This window comes from Rhizophagus irregularis, chromosome 16 (genome assembly GCF_026210795.1).
Source record: "Rhizophagus irregularis chromosome 16, complete sequence".
NCBI lineage: Eukaryota > Fungi > Glomeromycota > Glomeromycetes > Glomerales > Glomeraceae > Rhizophagus > Rhizophagus irregularis.
Window position 1 is genome coordinate 42,904 of NC_089444.1, and position 22,652 is coordinate 65,555.

Here is a 22,652-nt window from a genome sequence, read left to right on the forward strand (position 1 = left end):
ATTAATAAAGATTTTTTGTCTTTATTAAAAAATCCCCAGTTTTTACAGTTTTTAAAATTCAATAATTTTGCATTTAATTAGGTTTCAAAAAAAATATTGAATATACACTACCCGAAAAAAAGTCGGTATAAATTTCAATAATCGTTCCGAAAATATCCTTCTATGTAAACCTTTTTTTGTTAATAATTAACACGTCTTTTGTGTAATAAGTAATGAACTTTTGGAAAATATTTTATGATTTATTATTCAATGGAAAGTATTTAAGTCATTAAAAAATTTTGATTTACAAGTATCCAAAAAATCAATAAGATGATCGACAAGTTATATTCACATTTGGCAGATCCTGAATGTTATATAATGCTTATGCAGTCATGTTTTTTCCCTGCATTATGGTGATTACGCATATAAAATACCCCTATTTCCAATTTTGCAGATCATGACTACGGAGTTAAAAAACAATCCAAAGCTTCAAACCGTGGGAGTTCTTTATTAGATGTATCCCTTGAAGAATTCAGGAGCCGTTTTAAGCAAGTTTATGATCTGATATTTAGTTAATAAACAGATAGATAGATAGTAAAATTAATAATAATTTAGATAGTAATGTGAAATAGTAGGGCGTAACTGATAACTGATGGATTAAAAAAAAAAAATCAATTTTTTACATATACTCCACATCCCCCAAAAAAATTTTTCCCTAAATTGAAAACCATGTCTACAAGTTCCTATACCGGTGTTTCTGCAACTACCATAACTAATAATCTCCCAACAGTTAAAGATGGTCATCAGTCCTAAAAAATCACGGTCTCACGGTCCTACACCTTAAAAAGATGGACCGGTCCATCTTGATGTAGGACCGCGGTCTTTTGGTCCTGTAACACGTACAATAAGACTGACGGTCTTATTAAGGACTGCAGTCTTTTTAAGACTGATCAGTCTTTTTTCTTTTTTCTACGAATAAAAAATTTCTCTATTACTTTACTAGGAACAGTCTTCCTTTATAAATGAACACTAATTGTATAAATTTATAGGAACCATTCCAGCGTATATTACGTACATTATAAGCAAATAACATGTATAAAGACAGATTTATTATACTTTATTAATGTTAATTCTCTTTTTTTCCTTGGAGACAGGGAGACAGTCTTTTCTAGAAGTTTCAATATGCACATAATAACTTATATATAAAGACCGATACAAAGACCAGGTCAGTCTCAGGACCGGTCCTACTGCGCCAAGAAAAATGAAAGACCGCAGTCCGGTCCTACAAGTTCTGGGACTGACTGATCCAGAACTGAGTAGGACCTGTAGAACTGATGACCACCTTTATCAACAGTTGAAAAAGTGAAAGATAAGAGTCGAGAGGGTGTTAAAGATTTTTGAATGCAAGAAGAGCAGAATTAAACCTTGAAGATATCAATAATCATGATTAGAGGGTTAAGGTTAACACTTTCCAATAATACCAAATACTCACTTCATTTTTTCCTGCTTCTTATCATCAAACCGCCAAATAAACACATTCACATTTAAAATAAAAAATTCTTGGCAAAATTTCCTTTACTTCAGATAAGAGAATCACATAAGTATGTGGCTTATACATTATCAGAAAAATTCTTGCTAGGCTGTGCTACGTAAGATTTGCATATATATATTTCTTATTATTTTTTTTTGCATACACTTTGATGCTAACAAAAAATCTGCTATAGCAGATTATTATTCCATTTCTTTTCCTTTACTCGCACTACTATCAATAAAACAATATTCAAATATAGATATTTTTGTTAATCATTACTTCGCATATAGGTACGATGATCCAAAAAGTATAGTGTGATTTAGATAAAAGTTATAATTTGGTGTGATTTTAATTCTGGCCAGATTTAGTGTAATTTTGGCCAGAGTTAATAATATTATAGTAGCACAAATTTTATTATTTTATTTGTTTACATATACAGTAAATTTAATTATTCGCTATTTAATAAATCATAATTAATATTACCACCTAAATTAAAATAAAAAAAATTAAGCATCTGGATACTTTCTTTTTTAAGTACAATCCTTTTATCTAATAAAATGCTTTTATAGCTAGAAAAACTACATTCAATATCTACCCCAGACACTGGTATTCAAATATATACTAAAATTAAAGCACTAAGTTCTGGTAATAAATGTATTTTATTTCGCCAATATACATCTAAATCTATTAATTTTTCAACTAATTCATTAAGCCCACAATAAATAGCCCATTCTTGGATTAAATTATCAGTAGGAGAATGAAGTACTTCTATAATTCCATAATCTAATATATTATGACATACTATATTAGATTGAATAAATCTTGGATCAAAGCATTGTATTGCTCTAAAAGGACTCCGCTTACTTATAAGATAGGTCACCAAAACCTAAGGTAAAATTTATAATTAAGAATTTTTAAAGATCCTATAATAGATAAATTACATTTATAAAAGGAAATATTACATTAAGTTATTATGATTTTTCCCTTTTTAGATCAATTAACCAATAGGATTGCTGGTAAAATTACTAGTAAATTTAAAATTTTTTCTAAAAACCTCTATTAGGAATAAGCAGAATCCTGCTCTAAATAATGATAAAGCTGGATGATAAGATAAATGTTTTTCATATAGTAGGTAACAGTTTTATAATACTGCTACTTATTTGCATCATACTACTACTTACTTATAAATATATTGCTACCTACTTATAGGTATACTGCTACCTATTTATATGTTTTAATGCTCTATCCTCTTTTTATTATCTTCTAGCTATCTACTTACTTTTATTACTCTGTAGCCTTTTTATTAATAAAGAACTATCTATTTGTTTACCTGTTTTAGATCTCTTTAATTGCTTGTTAAGATATCTCTTCTACACCTGTTTGGCAGTTTCTTAAAGTAATATCACATCAAGTAGCACAATAATTTAATATAAATCTGTGATTAATTTCAGCTAGCACTTATCAGTAAATTTTTTTAGGATGTGAATCTTCAGAGATTCCAAAAATCTCGTAATTAGTGAGGATTCTTAAGGTTTCCTACCAGCGAAGATTCCCTATCAAAAGAATTCTATAGAATCTTTAAGAATCTTAAATTTACCATTAAAGAATCCTTAAGGATGTTTTTTTTAATATTTATTTATTAATTTTATTAATTTTATTTTTTATTTATTATTTAAAATTATTTTGTTTGTATTTTTATTTATTTATTAATTATATTATTACATAGTATTCTCTTTAATTAATAATATTTTTATAATTAGCACGAAAAATTATTTCTTTGGCTTAAATTTTTGATTAGACTAAATACAACCATAAATTCGCATCTTTGTTAATTTATTGCTTATTCCTATAAAATTTAAAAATGTTAGTAAATATTCTAATAAAAGAAACCACCTATACATATATACTATCATATTCCTTAAATATGTACCATTAGTATTAAGTGAATAAGTCTGATTTATTCAGTTGTGAATTCCTCTAACTTTTTTTAAAAAAAATAAGAATAGTTAGTAAATTTATAAAAAAAAAAATATTAGAATTCATATTTGCACTTACAAATCTTTTTTTTCTATCCTTGAAAATCCACCCAAAGTCTACAAAATAATAAAAGAACAGTTAGTAAACTATTCTGTTTTATTAAACATAAAGAAATAACAAATACTAAGATTCAATCGTACTAATACTTACAAATCTTAATTCTTTTTCTGTCAGAAGTCTGCTTAAAATCTATAAAAAAATTAAATAAATAAGAATGGTTAATAATAAACTATTCCAATTATTAAAAAAGCAAAAAAGATTAAAAATTGACTTATACTTACAATTCTTAGCTTGTTTTCTATTGAAATCCATCTGAAACTTATAAAAAAAGAAATAAAATAAGATTGAATAATGGTTGGTAAATTATTTTATTAAAAAAAGGCTAAATTTGTAATACTTACGATTTTCAATTGAAATCTGCTTAAAACCTATAAAAAAAAAATAAAATAAGTGGTACAATTATCACTTTATTAATAAAAAAAAACCAATAAAAAAAAACTGTTCACAATACCTATGAACTTTAGTTTTTTACTGTTAAAAGTTCACCTAAAACATATAAAAAAAAGAAGAATTAGTATTTAATAAATTGTTTCACTTTATTAAAAAGTAAAAAAAAACTAAGTTCATAATACTTACGAATCTTAGTTCTTTTTCAGAACTCAAAAGCCACCCAAAATCTATAATTTCCATTTTATTAAAAAAAGCAAAAAAAAAGACTAAAATTCGATTTATACTTATAATTCATGAATCTTTACTCTTTTTCAATCAAAATTCATCTGAAATCTATAAAAAAATTAAACAAAAAAAACTAACTTCATAATAATTACGAATCTTAGTTCTTTTCTATTTTTAAAAGACTACTCGAAGCCTATAAAAAAATAAAAATGATTAGTAAATTATTCCATTCTATTAAAAAAAAACTAAGATTTATAACATACACAGATCTTAGTTATTTTCCTTTTTCTAGAAATATTTGGTCTGAAATCTAGAAAAAAAAAATTTTTTAAAAAAAAAATTGACTTTTCAAATTTTTAAAATCCTACCTGTTGATGCATAATAAATATTAAAGCCTAAAGACTCAAAGTTAAAAATTTTGTGTCTAAAGAGCTAAAGTACTATCTATCTAAAAAGGAAAAAAAGAAATTAGTAACTGTTTTTGAAAGATATAAACCTCCTTTTAAATTTACCATTCAAAAGTTTTAGATCTTTAAGAGTCATTTTTAAAAAAAATGAAAAAGAATGTTAAGAACGTTCTTATAATAAAAATATATATTTTTTTAACTTACCATTTCAGAATTCCATGCTGAAATCTAAGTACAGGCCATCCATAAAGAAAAAAAATATTAATTTTTGATAAAAAAAATTACTTGGGTAGTCAGATTTAAAAAAAGTTTCTTTTTAAATAATTCAATTTTTTTTTTTTCTGCAATGCATTTGATAGTTTATTAAACAGAAAAAAAAAGACTCAGAAAATACATTAAGTATAAAAAACCTAATCTAAACCATCTAATATTATTAACTACCAAACCACTCGTCATGCATGAAAGCATCCCACGTGTTCACTGTTAGGTGAAATTTTTGCTCAGATGGTATGATTCGTTTTAAAATGGTCATTCTTAGCATAAATGCCTCTCTTTCTTCACAAGGCATTCACAAGACCGATCCACTACATTGCGAATAGAAAAAAAAAAAAACCTTTAAAATGTAAGTGAGAAAATGAGTAAAATAAAAAACATCCAGATCGTTCATTTTGAAAGCGACCTGAAGAAATTGAGAAGGAGTAGCATCCATTATTCAAGCTATAGGGTTCAAGGTACACACGATTAAACCAGGACTGACCAGTTGTAATAAATACGACATATTTCCAATTCTTTAGGTCAGCTAGTGTAAGGCCCCATTTACTGGTAGAAAGTTGCTTGTCGTATGTTAAGGCGAACTCTAACATCGGATGTCCAATATCACAGCATATGTTCTTGAACATTATTATTTGCCAACCAATATTAACTCCAATCAACCAACCCAAGTAAGCTCTATCTGAATTAAAATTTTTAAAAAGAAACTAAAACTAATACTAAATCTAAAAATTAAACAAAAAAATATTGATAAACAAAGGCAAAAAGAAGAAAAAAAAATAAGTAGAAAAAACAATTCCGGGATTCATTAAGCCGATTTTTGTCTCTATCCTTCTTCCTCCGAGGTGTGTAGGCACAGTCGAAGATGAGGTTCAAAGCTTTTATCGAGAATTGTTTAAAGAGAAACCAAATTTGGTTAGTTCCACAATATCGGTAAAAGTATAGACTAAGTGTTACACTGAAAAAGCTGATAAAATTCCAAAAGAGGTTGTTCATTCCGTAAGCTTTTCCAAAATGGAAGTTGTCTTCTGAATCATTTGTTGTTATTTGTAGATGACCTGCCAAATTGCGGAAAATATCCAGAAACGTGTCTAGTTTATGACGCGATCTAATCCAAAATTCATTTGATAATGACCTAATCAGAAGTCTTGTAACTTAATGAATAGGAAATGCCAGTGGGTGTTTGTAAACAGTGGGTGTCAAAAAAGGTGTAGAAGAAGGTAAAGGTGTATATTGGTCGTATCATTCAAGTAGGCTAGTTAAAGTCTTCCAGAGATAGTTTTGTGTATAATGCTTAAGTCGTTGTAAGCTGTCTCGTATAGAGGTGTGCTTTGGTGAAATCCGTTCAATCTGTCATCCAATCCGATCAAAAAATGGATCATCCGGATTAAGAATGAACGGATTGCGGATAATCCGGATGGATCCGTTGGATAACATCGGATTGATCAGATGTTACACAGATAACCGGATTGACCGGATTGATCAGATAATCTGGTCAAATTCAAACCTTTTTTTTTTTTTAAAAAAAAAAACACTTTTTTCTTTAGGACGGACTTGGACTTGGACTTCAGAACGACTTGGATGGCTTGAATTTCAAAAAGTAAGTGTAAATTTCTTTTTCTTTTATCTTGGGAACGTCACTAAACGTTCCTTTACTTTATTTTTTTAGGAGACGCCTGCCTGGAACTCAATTTCGGCTTGGGCTATAAAGGTAAGTTAGGGAGGGTAATTTTGATTTTTTGTTTGTCTTTGGGAACGTTATTAACGTTCCTTTTGCTTTTTTTCTTTAGGGGACGCCCTTCCAGATTTGGATTTTGGCTTGGGCTATAAAGGTAAGTTGGGGGAGGGTATTTTCAGGTTTTTTTGTCTTTTGGAACGTCATTAATGTTCCTTTTGCTTTTTTTCTTTAGGTGACGCCCTTCCTAGACTTGGATTTCGGCTTGGACTATTAAAGTAAGTCGGGGAGGTTATTTTTGGGGTTTTTTTTGTCTTTAGGAACGTATTAACATTTCTTTTGCTTCTTTTCTTTAGGTGACGCCCTTCCTAGACCTGGATTTGGGCTTGGGCTATTAAAGTAAGTTGGGGAAGTTATTTTCATTTTTTTTTTGTCTTTAGGAACATCATTAACGTTCCTTTTGCTTTTTTCTTTAGGTGACGCCCTTCCTGAACCTGGATTTTGGCTTGGGCTATTTAGGTAAGTTGAGGGAAGGTATTTTGCTTATTTTTTTTTTTAGGAACGTCATTAACGTTCCTTTTGCTTCTTTTCTTTGGTGGACTAGCCTAACCCTGGATTTCGGCTTGGGCTATTAAAGTAAGTTGGGGAAGTTATTTTTGGGTTTTTTTTTGTCTTTTAGAACGTAACTAACGTTCCTTTTGCTTCTTTTCTTTAGGTGACACCCTTCCTAGACCTGGATTTTGGCTTGGGTTATTAAAGTAAGTTGAGTGAGGGTGTTTTGCTTATTTTGTCTTTGGGAACGTAACTAACGTTCCTTTTGCTTCTTTTCTTTAGAGTGTGCCTTAGCTCGAACCTGGATTTCAGCTTGGGCTATTAAAGTAAGTTGGGGAAGGGTTTTTTATCTTTTTTTTTGTCTTTGAGAACATATTAACGTTCCTTTTGCTTTTTTTCTTTAGGTGACACCCTATAGATCTGGATTTCGGCAGGGCTACATTAAAGTAAGTTGGGGAAGTTATTTTTGTTTTTTTTTTGTCTTTAGAAACATTATTAACGTTCCTTTTGCTCTTTTCTTTGGAAATTAGGCCCATGCCCCTTGGACCTGGAGGACAAACTTGGGGGTTCTGGGACAGCGGCTATCACATAGGTCTAACCATAATTTAGTGTACTCCCAGACCACCTAGCCTTGTTTTCTGATATGATAACACTATACCTGTTTTTCTATCCCCAGACCACCTAACCTTGATTCCCGATATGTTATTACTTGATAGCTAAAAAAGAACCCCCAAGCGTTGTAGATAAGATTAACATCATTTATTCCTAGGCATTATTACCACGCATGAATCCATTCCAGGGTATCATGATTTTATGTTATATCAGATTGCCTTTATAAGTGCCAAAGGTATGAAGGACACAAAGTGTCTGTAATACCGATGGCACGATTCAGCAATCCATTGTGGCATACTATTTTTATGATACTCTAAAATGGATTCATTCGATGATTTAAGCCATTCATGCTCTAACCAAAAATTTTTAACAGGAAGGCAACTAGACATATTGTAAAGCTTTTCCTGCTATACGAAAAAATCTGGGACAGTGAAGTCTAACCAAAAATCTAACCCAGGTCTAACCAAAAAATGTATAGCAGGAAGGTAACTAGATATATTGTAAAGCTTTCCCTGCAATACGAAAAAATCTGGGACAACAGGTCTAACCAAAAGTCTAACCAAAAATCCGTCCGAGGTCTAACCAAAAAATATACAGCAGGAAGACAACTAGACATATTGTAAAGCTTCCCTCGCAATACGAAAAAATCTGGGACAACCTAAGCTTCAACCAAAATTTAACCCTAATCATAAATTGCTCTGATTCTTTGACGAAGCCTATTTTCATACCGATTTTGATAGTAATAAGATGGGAAACATTTTAGAATTTATTAATTGAAGAAAAAAATTTTTAGGTTATTAGTACACAACCAGTATGGCAACAAGCAATCGAACTTGTGATAGATGTGGAAAGACTTTTGCAACTCCACAAAAGCTTCGTGGGCATCAAAATAGAAAGTTTCAATGCAAGCCTACAGCTAACCCTCAGGATCCCACACCTGAGATTGTACAATTGCAACCACAACTGGAGCAATTCCAGGATCCCACACCTGAAATTGTACAATTGCAACCACAACCGGAGCAACTCCAGGATCCCACACCTGAAGTTATCCCAGCTCATGCAGAGAAAACTCCTAATTTATCAATTGATGAACTACCAAAATGGTTAGCAGGACCTGGTGATTACAATCAATATACTCCACGAAAAAGAAGAGCTCCCCAAACAGATAATGAATGGTTTGCTTATATGCAAGGAGATTATAGAGGAAGATGGTGTGATATTCAATTTGTAAAAAGAGTTCATGATCCTGCACGTTCACATAAATCTCTAAAACATAAGACAGTATGGCAAGCTGATCTTAAACCAAATGTTAGAGATATACCATATTTTCCAAGTGTAATAGCTGATACCCGTCAGAAAATAACAGAAATTCTTGAGAGTGAACTTGAAGAAAAGGGGCAAATCAAATCAGCTATCACTATATTGGCTACATATACAGATAATAGTGGAACATATAAGCAAGTTTATCATAGAGGAGTCATGCGTGTACTTCTTTTAAAGAATGATATAGATGATCATTTAACGAAATCAGCAGTAGATATCGCAGATAAAATTGTCAAATTTATGAAAGGAGGGTCTGGTTGGAAAATTGTTAGTATAGATATATTAACTATTGAGACGTATACTTACCGCCGAGCAGAAGGAGGCTCATACATTCTTACACCTAAGGCACTTGCAAATAAGAAGTGCACTATCAATCCGGATAACAAAGATCTCATAGATCCGGACACAGGCTTGCTCTCTGAAAAATGTTTGCAAGGGGCTTTAGGTGCTTACTTTGCATATAAAGATGGACATACACAAAAACTTGAGCGAATCTTTCGGGCAGAAAAATTTAAGCCATACTTGGAACAAGTCAATCTCAATGCAATTCCCATGCCCACTCCTGTTTGTCCACGCATATTTAGCAAGATTGAGGACCTCAATCCTGAGATCTCCATTAATGTATGGGAATGGGAGGAGAAAACTGGTATTCCAAAACCTGTTATTGCAAGTAAGAATTACAACCGTCAACATATCATTCACCTCATGGCCCTTACAGATATTACAAAATCAGATGAAGGAAAGTATGGTCAGAAGAATCACTTCCTTTGGATTAAGAATCCTGATGCTTTAATATACAAAGATACATCCCACAAGGGAAAGAAGCATCTTTGCAATCGGTGCTTCCAAAGCTTTCCATCGTCTAAATCTTTAACTAATCATCAGGAATGGTGTTTTGGATTAGGTGAGGCACCACAAAGAGTTGAGTTACCAGTTAAAGGTAAGAATGATTTTGAGGAGTTTAAGAATTTTAACCGAACAATGTATGCTCCATGTGTAATTATTGCAGACTTTGAGGCTGATAACAGAAAGTGTAATGAAAACTATGGTGGAAATATGCATAAGATTATGGAGCAAAAGGCTAATAGCTTCTGCTATATGGTCCACTGGATTGAAACTGATGAGACATGGGGGCCATTCTTATACCGAGGACCAAATGCAACAGAAGAGTTTGTCTGCAGACTTGATAAAGAATTAAGAAGGATTAATGATGTTTTAGAAGTAAAAGTAGAACGTATTATAACAGAGGAAGCTAAAAAGGAATTCACTGAAGCAGTTAGTTGTTGGATATGTAATGGGAATTTCAATCGGGGCGTGCAAGACAAAAAAGTTTGGGATCACTGCCACATCACAGGTAAGTTTCGTGGGGCTGCTCATAATGCATGCAATCTTAAGCTTCAAATCGAAGCATGGAAGACTCCAATTCCTGTAGTATTTCATAACTTCCGTGGCTATGACTCCCATTTAGTTTGTGAATCTGTTGGACGATCAATTGGAGCACATCAAATCAAAGTTATTGCAGAGACATTCGAACGTTACAAATCCATGAAGGTAGGGCAATTCAAGTACATTGATAGCATGCAGTTCATGGCCTCCAGTCTTGCAAACCTTGCAAAGAATTTAGGGACAGATAAACCCCTCACAAAGCGACACTTCAAAAACTTCTCGTCTGAACATATTGACTTAATCACACGTAAAGGGGTTTATCCTTATGAATATATTGATTCACATGATCGTTTCAAGGAGACAGAACTCCCATCTATTCATGACTTTCATAGTACTCTTGGAGGAAAGATCACTCAGGATAATTACAAACATGCACAAAAAGTTTGGAAGGAATTTGGCTGCAAGAACTTGGGCGAGTATCATGACCTTTACCTTAAGACTGATGTTCTTCTCCTAGCAGATGTCTGGACAAAGTTTCGACAGACAGCGATGCATCATTATGGACTTGACCCAAGTCATTATGTCTCTGCTCCAGCACTTTCATGGGATGGCATGCTTAAGATAACTGGAGTCAAAATAGAGCTATTCACCGACATGACCATGCATGATTTTACTGAAAAGGCTAAACGTGGAGGAATAGCTATGGCTGGACACCGTTTTCTAAAAGCCAATAACCCTAAGATGGGTGACTCTTTTAATCCCTCTAAACCTACTACCTGGATTTCCTATGTAGATGCAAACAATCTGTATGGATGGGCTATGAGCCAGTACTTACCTATTGGTAATTACAGATGGGAAGCATCTCCAGAATATTTCAAACAGAATCCAGATAAGCAGAAGCAGATACTTAATATAATTCTTAATACAAAACCAGATGCTGCCCGTGGTTACTTTCTAAATATCAAAGCGCACTTCCCCCTTAGGACTCATGATTATCTACAAGATTTACCTCCTGCAGTTGATAGTATAGCTGTAAAAAAGGATAGGTTAAGCCCATATATAACCAAACTTGTTGATAACTTAGATGGAGGGCGATTTCCTGAAACAGAGAAGTTAGTTCCACATCTTGGTAAACATGAAGATTATGTCATACATTACCAAGAGCTCCAGTATTACATTAAGTTAGGCATGGTTGTAGATGAGATTACACAAGTCCTATCATTTGATCAGGATAACTGGTTAGCTCCTTATATTGCAAAAAATACAAATTTACGTCAACAATCCAAGAATTCATTTGAGAAAAACTTCTTTAAACTCATGAATAACTCAGTCTATGGCAAGACTATGGAGAATGTACGTAAGTATCAGGATGTCAAGCTTATGAGAATGATCAATGAAAATGATGAGAAGAAATTCCTTAAGAAAGTTCGCAAGCCCTCCTTCAAGTATGCTCGTCAACTTGGCAACACACTTGTAGGAGCACATATGGGTAAGGCTAGTGTTATTCTCAATAAACCTATCATTATCGGTGCATCTGTCCTTGGTCTCAGTAAACTCTTAATGTACCGCTTCTGGTATGGTTTTGTCAAAGAGAAGTATGGAAACAAAGTACGACTTGGATATATGGATACTGACTCCTTTATCTACCATGTCGAGACAGAAGATATTTACAAGGATATGGCAGAGCGTCCAGATCTCTTTGACCTTAATGATACCAAGACTATCGGGCTTTTCAAGGATGAGACTCCTGGAAATGTAATTACTGAATCTTACCACATCCGTGCAAAATCCTACCACTATGTCTTGGCAGACAAGTCTACAAAGTCCAAACATAAAGGAGTAAGCAAGAAGGGTATGAGTGATATGGCTAAGGACACATATTTCCCATCTTTAGGTGGAACTTTATTAGATGATACAGTAGAAAAAGATGAAATCTTCGATCCTATGACTCAAGTATATCGGGACTGTCTGTTTGAAAATAATATCTTCTATGCCAAGAATGTGGGAATGCGTACAAAAAATCATGTAATATCCTTAATCGAGACAGAGAAGAAGGCATTATCCCCAATCGATACAAAACGCTGGATTTGGTCAGATGGTATATCCTCCTTACCATTCGGTCACTGGCGTATTCAAGTATATAAGAAACTTCTTGAGCGTGGTACAAGTCATGAGGCAGCAGAAAAAATAGCTATAGGGACCAGATTACCAGAGAAATATTAGAATGATATAGAATAGTTTAGTGATACTTAGGCATATATTAATAATAAATTATATTTTTTCCCGATAGTTGAAATGGAAGACGATCCAATCTATGATATACATAGTAAAGAATATATCGATGACCTTATACATATCACAATTCAGAGAGGTCTCTTTAAAGATGTAGAGGATGCAATAAAAAGTATAAAGGCATTAGCTAAAATGGTCATAAGTTCTAAGACTAGTATTGATGCATTTATGAAATGCCCTGTACCAAACATTCCAAATGCCTTTTATGACTTAGTAGAGGCATTTTATTATTCAATACTAAGAGAAAGACAATCATTCGCACATGACATTTAACAGATTTCTGGGAGGTGTCATATGATAAGATATTCTATGGAATTCTTCAGAATTCTTTGGAATTCCAATTTTTTTTTTTTCGTAATAAGAACTAATGTCTTTCAACCAGGTATACACTGAGCTACTAGTTATATTACCAGCTTCTGTAATACATGAGGCATGGATTCGTCTCACAACAAGGAAGCGCAGTCCACTATCTGTGTCTGATGCCAGTGGAGTAAATTCCATGGTAGAGTTATTTTTGAAACATGAAGTAGAAAGATACCAGAAAAAATTAGCACGTCAGAGACTAACTGTTAAACAGACATATATGCCAAGAAACAGAATGACACAAGACATGATTAGTGAAGAGGTTTCCATACTTCAGAAGCACTTGCTTGAATATAATAAGGTTACTTTTGGCCGATTCATGCAGAACCTTACTAAAGAACATGAGAAATTGATCAAGACAAATCATCAGATACGACATGAAATTGATACCATGAAGAAGCAAGTACGAGAAATAGAAAAAAAACTTGCTTTCATGTCGTAGTTCCCATTATTCATCAAGAAATAGACGAATGGGTACTGTTGCTTCACTCAAATTTTGTGTGGACTGCGCATGGGATTTTTTTACTATGCATAGACTTTGCATGGACTTTGCATGGGAAATTTTAACTGCACATGGGCTTTGCATGGGCTTTGCATGGGACTTTTTACTGCACATGGATTTTTCGTAAAAAATGTTGTCTAAGATTAGAAGGATATGGGAATTCCTTCCCACAATGCTGACAGGTACGATCAGCTAGTTTTTTTTTATAGGCTGGCTATCTACTGCAAAAACATTACGTTGTGCCTTATGTACAGAGAGAGGAATTGAGACAACCTGTCCATTTACATTTGCTTTGAACTCACCCTTTACTACAGGTTCCCAACCTGCACGATACTGCCACTGTGTACCAAGTATTAGCAATGATTTGTCCTTACCATTTCGATCCTTCTCGGTAGGTATAACAGAGAATTCGTCTGATATAGTGACTGTATTTGTACCTTCACCGATAGTTATGGGAATTTCATTGATAGTGCCAAGAGTTTTGGTTGATCCAGCTACACCATTAAGTGCATGTATATTCTTTCGATCTATTTTGAGACCTAGATGCTTAGCTACATTCTCAGAGATTACTGAAGAGTCAGACCCTGTATCGATCATAGCATAGGGTATGCATACATTTTTGATTTTACAGGAAATGGTCGCTACATCATTGGGATCATCTAACTGGAGAAAGTTGATTTCTAAGGGTCTTGGCCAGTATAGGTTTTTCTGCTGATAGGCACGTATTGCATGATTCAGTGTTTTGTCTTCTTTCTGTTCTACTTCAGATGGTACATCTGCAGGAGGAGTTGGTAATAGTGGAGTTGCTGTATTTACAGCATGAGCTAGAGGAGATAAAATGTCTTGCATATTTGCTGAAAGAACATCCCAGAGTTTCTTCCTTTCACTAACTGGATAGTTACTAACAAAGTGATTTAAAAGCGGATCTTTCAGATTCTCATATGCTTGATTGGTATAAGCATTAATCTGTAGGAGGATTTCTTTAGGACATTGTGCTGCTAGTGAAGCAATTATAGACTTCAGTGCTGCATGAAAGACTTCATCAGTTTTCTTGAGAATAGGTTCTCTTTTAGATTTGGAAGTACGGGATTTCTTCCCTTTGTTTTTTACCGAAACTCCACGTTGACGAGTTTTTTTTTTACACTAAAGCAATTCTGAGGTTCATCCTCCTCCTCTTCTTCTTCTTCAGTTAACTCTTCCTCAGTTTCTTCATCAGTTTCCTCATCACTTTCAGATTCTTCATAGTCAACTATGTGAGTATTGTTAACTTTCTTAGCACGTCTACTCCGTGGACACTTGTTCTTGGAATGACCTGTTCTACCACAGTTTGAGCAATGACGTTTAGGAGAAGATTTGGTTGTCTTTGTCGCCTTTTTAACCTGACCAGTTCCGAAGTGATCTTTTCTTAGATGTTGTGTTTGTCCACCTAACTTTCTGGTAAGATCACTCTCAATAAAAGTATGTATTGCTACAGGATTTGTTATGTCACCAGTATAGCCAAGACGTACTGCTATATCTGCAAGCTTTTCTAATGCAGTTCTATTCTGTGGTTGTTCTACTATAGTGGTTGGATTTTTTCGCCCTCCACTTTCATACCATTTATTACGTAACTCATTAAAGAAAGCATCAAGATCAGCAGGAGCAGCAATTCTAACTCTCATTTCTAAAGCATCAGGCAAATGATTATATAGATAAGGTAAAATTTCGGCATATACTTGTCCTTGTGCTAATGATCGAATTCTTTTTGCATATGTATCTGGTGTATCTATAGGAGAAAATGATTCATTCATGAGTGCTATTATAGCACCTTGATTTGTTCCAACCATCACATCTCTATATTTTCCTTGCAGCCAGTTTAGAAACTCTGGTTCTGTATTAATAGCAGCATTGGCATTATATGGATTATTTGCTGGAACAGGAATAAATCTACCAGACATTTTATTTTTCATAACACTACACCTCATAGCAGCATTAAAACCAGCAAAAGCTAGTGGACGAGCCATCTCATTGACAGCTCTAAGCTTTTGATAATAAGAGTCTGGCGGCTCTTGTCCATCATAAAATGGTAACTGTGCAAGACCTGGTGATATAGTATGCATGACATCTTGTATTGTAGCCATGTTTGGAGGATTGTTTTGTAACGCTAATATTTGTTGATGTAAATTTAAAATATTTTGGGCCTGTGCTTGTACCTGGGTCTGTGAAATCCTATATTGTCTTTGCCAGTTTTGTGCCTGACGTATACAACCTGCATGCCTTCTTCTCCAATGTTCTGTATCAGCATTATAGCGTAACATCAGCCTGTGTTCATTCCTTCTATGCTCAGCTATCTGATTCTGTTGGTTTGCTATCTGATTCTGTTGGTTTACCAGCTGATTCTGTTGGTTTGCCAGTTGTGCATCTTTACGTCTATTCAGAAAACGTATACCTAGATTGGCTATTTGTATTCCTGCAATACGTGCTTGATTCTGTTGTGCAACAGTTTCCCAGTGTCTACGAGCATTTGTCTCATATGTAAAATCATCACGTACTCTTATTAAGTCTTGATTAAGAGCATTTGTACGATCTAAAGATTCTCCAAGTAATGTCTGCAATCCTTCTATCTGATTTAGTTGGTCTACACCAATTTCTTGCATTAGAGCAGCTTGACGAATAATTTCATCAAGACTTTGAGTGGTAGCATTAAAGACATCATCTATGTCTTGTGGAATTGGAATCCTATTCCGATCAAAAAATAGTCTAATCTCAGACACACAATCTGCAACTGCCCGTCGGCGGTCTAGTATTCTTAGAATAGGATTGAATAATTCATTATCTTCATCCATTTCTATCTTTCCTTTACATAAAGATAATTCTTGAATGCGTTTTTTGAGTTTATCTACTGTGTCTTCAAGCTGAATGATACGTTCATCCTGGGCAACAAGTGCCTCTTCCTTTAACTCTAAGTGATCTCGATACTTTCCAAGTTCAACTAAAGTGGACTGACACTCTGCCTTTAACTGATCGATCTCATCTTCACGTGAAACAAGATTTTTTTCAAGATAGAAGATATATCGTTCACATGCCTCTATTTCCTTTGTGAGTTTACGGATTTTCTCCTTATTGGAAATATTATTTGTTTCCTCTAATATCAACTCTTTACGTAAAGCAAAGTTGCTATTTAGCAGATCAAGATATGCCTGTTCAACTCCCATTGATACCTATTATTAAAATAGATTCTGATGAAGCACGAAATGTAGAGGTGACTTCGACTTTATGCAGAATATTTTATCAACCATCTGGATATCAGAGAACTGCCAAAAAATTGTATGAGACATCACAAAATGCTGGATATGATTTCACCTTAGATGAAGTGCAGGATTGGCTTGAAAGACAGGCAGTACATCAAGTTCACAAACCTCGTCCCCGATTTATCCCTCGTGTAAGTTTTAGTTCTATACAAGTTCCCAATGAAGTTCATCAAGCTGACATTTTGTATATGCCATATGACAAGGTTGGACATGTGACTTATCTTTTCTGTCTCAATATAGTTGATATAGCATCGAGGTATAAAGAAAGTGTTCCTATAGGTTCAACCAGTGTTAAAGATCGACAGGGAATCCTAACTTCTCATACTATTGCTCGGGCTTTTGAAAAGGTATATGATGATACAACATGTCCGCTCACTTGGCCAAAATTATTGATTACAGATAGGGGTTCAGAGTTTAAAGGTGAGTGTGAAAAGCTGATGACTTCCCATGGTGTAAAGATTCAGAAGGCCAAGTCTAAGCGTACTGTTGGCATTGTGGAGCGATATAACCGTACCTTGGTTGAGAAACTATTTCCCTCTCAAGATGCATCTGACTTACTAACTTTAGGTAAAACAAGATCTCGAGTCTGGGTAAAAAACTTACCTATTGCTGTAGAAAGTATAAATAACTCAGTGACCCAACAACTTGGTATATCTCCTGCTGTAGCTATAAAAAAATCACGAGTGTCTTCCAGATCTTCTTATCCTCGTGATGGACCTGTTGGGTATGAAGAAGAGAAACTACCACCTGATATAAGTGTAAGGTACTTACTTGAACCAAATGATCTGGAAGGTGGAAGACGTCGAGCAGGAGATATGAATTGGTCACCTAAGATTTATCATATTCATATGTCTTTAACACAGAAAAATCAACCAGTTTTGTACTGGCTTATTGATGATGATGGTAAAGAATCAGAGAGATCCTTTGTGAGGGAAGAACTTTTGGTTATACCAGATGATACAGAACTTCCACCACAATGGGTACTTATGAATTAAGATAGTCTTCTACCTCATCATCTGCTTGGGAGTCTGTAATGAAGTAGTCTTTTGCCAATTCATAGTATAACCTGTATAGCTTATTAATAGCAGACAAAAGTTTTGGTTCTCTGCTATACCAGGTCTTATAATTTTCCAAGATTTGCTGATATTTTGTCTCATTAGGTAGAATAGATTGTGCTGTTTCAAGAACAAAATTTTCTGGTTCTTCTGCTTGACGCAATTTGATTATCCTTTGTTTGTAACATAACATGAATTTACCATCCTTTGGTTTCTTGTAAAGGATGCTTGCTTTAATTACTGCAATTAGAGCTGACTCAATTTCACGGTATGTTGGCTTAGCTGGTATAGCTTGGGTAGACATTTTTATATCATGAAAAGTTTTTTTTAATTTAACTTATTTATACTTAATAAAAATGATTGGAGAATATACTTGTGAATATTTACATAACACAGGAAAGCCTTGTGGTCGTCCTTGTGTGAGGCCAGAAGGTTGTCGCATTCATTGGAAGACAAAATCACGCTTTCCTTGTGCTGTATGTGGTAAACCTACAGGTTCATCTAGTGGTCGATGTCAATCTCATATTGGAAGTTATTATCAAAATCGGTATGAAAATAGGCTTCGACAAAGAATCAGAGCAATCTCAGTTTTATCTGAGTCTGAATCCAGTTCGATCCAAGTTTGAACCCAGTTTGATCTGAGTCAAGGCCCAGTTCGATCCAAGTTTGAATCCAGTTTGATTTGAGTCTGAACCCAGTTCGATCCAAGTTTGAACCCAGTTTGATTTGAGTCTGAACCCAGTTCAATCAAAGTTCAGTCCATATAGATAGAAAGCTGTATCAAAATCGGTATGAAAATAGGCTTCGTCAAAGAATCAGAGCAATTTATGATTAGGGTTAAATTTTGGTTAGACTTCATTGACCCAGATTTTTTCGTATTGCAGGGGAAGCTTTACAATATGTCTAGTTGTCTTCCTGCTGTATATTTTTTGGTTAGACCTCGGACGGATTTTTGGTTAGACTTTTGGTTAGACCTGTTGTCCCAGACTTTTTTCGTATTGCAGAAAGCTTTACAATATATCTAGTTACCTTCCTGCTATACATTTTTTGGTTAGACCTGGGTTAGATTTTTGGTTAGACTTCACTGTCCCAGATTTTTTCGTATAGCAGGAAAAGCTTTACAATATGTCTAGTTGCCTTCCTGTTAAAAATTTTTGGTTAGAGCGTGAATGGCTTAAATCATCGAATGAATCCATTTTAGAGTATCATAAAAATAGTATGCCACAATGGATTGCTGAATCGTGCCATCGGTATTACAGACACTTTGTGTCCTTCATACCTTTGGCACTTATAAAGGCAATCTGATATAACATAAAATCATGATACCCTGGAATGGATTCATGCGTGGTAATAATCTTTTAGGAATAAATGATGTTAATCTTATCTACAACGCTTGGGGGTTCTTTTTTAGCTATCAAGTAATAACATATCGGGAATCAAGGTTAGGTGGTCTGGGGATAGAAAAACAGGTATAGTGTTATCATATCAGAAAACAAGGCTAGGTGGTCTGGGAGTACACTAAATTATGGTTAGACCTATGTGATAGCCGCTGTCCCAGAACCCCCAAGTTTGCCCTACTCCTGGATTTTGGCTTGGGCTATTTAGGTAAGTTGAGGAAGGGTGTTTTGCTTATTTTTTTTTTTAGGAACGTCATTAACAGGACCCCGGATATCTCCAAAACAGGTCATAAGTCACACTTTTGGCAGATTGGCCCATTTTTCAGGGCTCAAAAAATCGTTTTTTGTAAATATCTCGGCATCCAGTGGTCCAAATTTGATGAACTTTTTTTTAAATTGTAGAGCTAAATGAGGGCTACAAAATAAAAAAAAGTTCATTAAAATTGAATTACTGGATGCTGAGATATTTACAAAATACGATTTTTTGAGTTTCAGCAAAAAGGGGTGTTTTTGGCCAAAAGTCCATTATGACCTTTATATTAGATATCCGGGGTCCTTCATTAACGTTCCTTTATCTTCTTTTCTTTAGGTGATGCCCTTCCTAACCTGGATTTCGGCTTGGGCTATTAAAGTAAGTTGAAGAAGTTATTTTTGGGTTTTTTTTTATCTTTGGGAACGTAACTAACGTTCCTTTTGCTTCTTTTCTTTAGGTGACGCCCTTTCTGGACCTGGATTTCGGCTTGGGCTATTAAAGTATGTTGAGGGAGGGTGTTTTGCTTATTTTGTCTTTGGGAACGTAACTAACGTTCCTTTTGCTTCTTTTCTTTAGGTGACGCCCTTCCTAGACCTGGATTTCAGCTTGGGCTATTAAAGTAAGTTGGGGAAGGGTTTTTTATCTTTTTTTGTCTTTGGGAACGTATTAACGTTCCTTTTTCTTTTTCTTTAGGTGACGCCCTTCCAAGACCCTGGATTTTTGGGTTGATAACTTTATTAGTCTCTATTACTGCGAAAGTTGAGAGGATCTTCTCTGAAATTAATGGTAAACTTACCACAAAACTCAATACCAAAATCTCTAATTAATTCACCACACGTCTATCCTTGGCTTGGGTTATTAAAGTATGTTGGGAAGGGTATTTTTGGTTTTTTTTTTGTCTTTAGGAATGTAACTAACGTTCCTTTTGCTTCTTTTCTTTAGGAGGACGCCTCTTAAACCTGGATTTCGGCATGGTTATAAAGGTAAGTTGGGGGAAAGGTGTTTTTGTTTTTTTGTTTTTAGGAACGTAATTAACGTTCCTTTTGCTTCTTTTTTAGGGAGACACCTTCTTGGACCTGGATTTCGGCATGGGTTATAAAGATAAGTCGGGGAGGGAATTTTTTTGTTTTTTTAGTCTTTGGATAGTCTCTTCTTTTTTTTTCTTTAGGGTCTTCAAACTGGTTCGTAAAGATGCTGCCCGAAACTATTTTTCAGTTTCCGAAACCGAAACCAAAACCGAAACTAAACCCGTAACTATTCCGAAATTCCCGAAACTAGCCGAAACTCCCGAAATTAGCCCGAAACTCCCGAAACTAGCCCGAAACTCACTAATTTTGGCCAAAATTAAAATTTGGCCGAAATTATGACATTTTATCCACGTGACGTTACACCAATTTCCTAAAAAGGAAATTATGTTTCCCAGTAAAATTGGAAAAATTAGTTACACAATGGTTACACAAAATTCCAAATAAGGAAATTTTAATGTCGATCATTTTCTTGGCCAGAATTACGTCCTAAAAATGGCCAGGATTATATCAATAATTTCGGCCAAATTTTGAACTTTCAGTAATAATTTTGGCATTATAAATTTTGGATTAATTTTACCAGTTTCAGATTAGTTATACCAGTTTCGGGTTAGTTATACCAGTTTCGGGTTAGTTTTACCAGTTTCGGATTAGTTTTACCAGTTTCAGATTAGTTTTACCAGTTTTATCAGTTTTGGAAAATAAGAAAATTTCAGAAATAGTTTTACCAAGTTTCGGTTTTGACAGTTTCGGAAACTACTAAGTTTCGGGCAGCATCTTTACTGGTTCGATCCAAATTTTAAACTTTTTATAAATATTGTGTCAACTAATTTGTTAAAAACCATTGTAATAACGTAAAAATAAATACTATATTTATTATTAAAAAATTTCTAATTGTTAATTAATATTAATAAAAAGTATTAAGTAGAAAAAACTGAATTCAGATTCATCAGATTCACCAGATTGACCGGATTATTCAGATATCCGGTCAACCATCCGGTCAAATTGGTGAGCAAGTATTGACTGGATATCTGATGATCCATCCGGTCAATCCAATGAATCATCTGGATCAATCCGAATCTGGTCAAATTTCGGATGGATGACCAGATATCCGGATTGACCAGATTCGGATCATACCTCTAGTCTCGTGCTTCTTGATAGCTTGTTCCAGTATTTTGAAGAAGGAGGGCCCGTTGGTATATAGAAAGTTGTTGTAGAAAAAATCCACAAAATCTTTGTTATTAAGGAGTTCGTTAGTCGCTCTTTCCATGTCTAAAGTTTCGTTATTCTGCTTAAAAAGGTAACTTAAAACTGTCTACATCTTGTTGTTGTCTCAAGCTTGCTTATTCTGGGCGATACACCTCTCCAGACCGTAATTAGTCCAGAAACACCACAAAGAGAGGAAAAATGTGTAAAGAATAGGAAAAAAACAAAAGAAAATTTCTAATACTAAAATAAACTACAGTGAGTTTTTTGCTGTCAAGTATTTACTTGAAGTATATGAAATAAAATAAAAGTATATTAACTATAAGCAAAGTAAAGAAAAAAATTAAAAATAAAATTTTTGTTATCGAAAAAATATGGTCCAGACGTTTAGCGGAAAGAGTTTCATTTTACATTTATTTTAAAATCTTTTTAAATAATTCAAAAAATAATTATTTAAAAAAATTATTTAAAATAAAAATAAATAATTTTTTTTCTTTAAATTAATCATAAAAAAGTAAGTTTTTTTTTAATGATTCAATTAAAAAAAACTTTAAAAAAAAGATTATTGATAAATCAATAAGTTATATGATTATTATGATCTATGCCACTATGTGATATCATATTCTGATAATGAACAGTTCATTAGTAACATTTGTTAACTAGAGAGATTCTAAGAAACTGCTGTTCGTTAAAATAAAAAAAAACTATAAAAATCTTTTACTTAACGAATATTCATGTTGAAAAAATTTATTAAGAAAAATAAAAACAAAATCAATTAATAATTGTTAAAATAAAAAAAGCATTAAAAAGTTTTTTACTTAC

The 22,652-nt window shown here is 33.7% G+C and overlaps 1 protein-coding gene across 1 annotated transcript; it reads left to right on the forward strand.

The window, feature by feature from the left end:
• Window positions 1-12,742: 12,742 nt before the first annotated feature.
• On the forward strand, window positions 12,743-13,012 carry OCT59_007822 (uncharacterized protein; the record flags this gene model as incomplete). The annotated part of the gene is made up of 1 exon (XM_066142039.1): window positions 12,743-13,012. One exon carries the CDS (start codon window positions 12,743-12,745, stop codon window positions 13,010-13,012), a length of 270 nt encoding a protein of 89 aa, XP_065998952.1.
• Window positions 13,013-22,652: the final 9,640 nt, after the last annotated feature.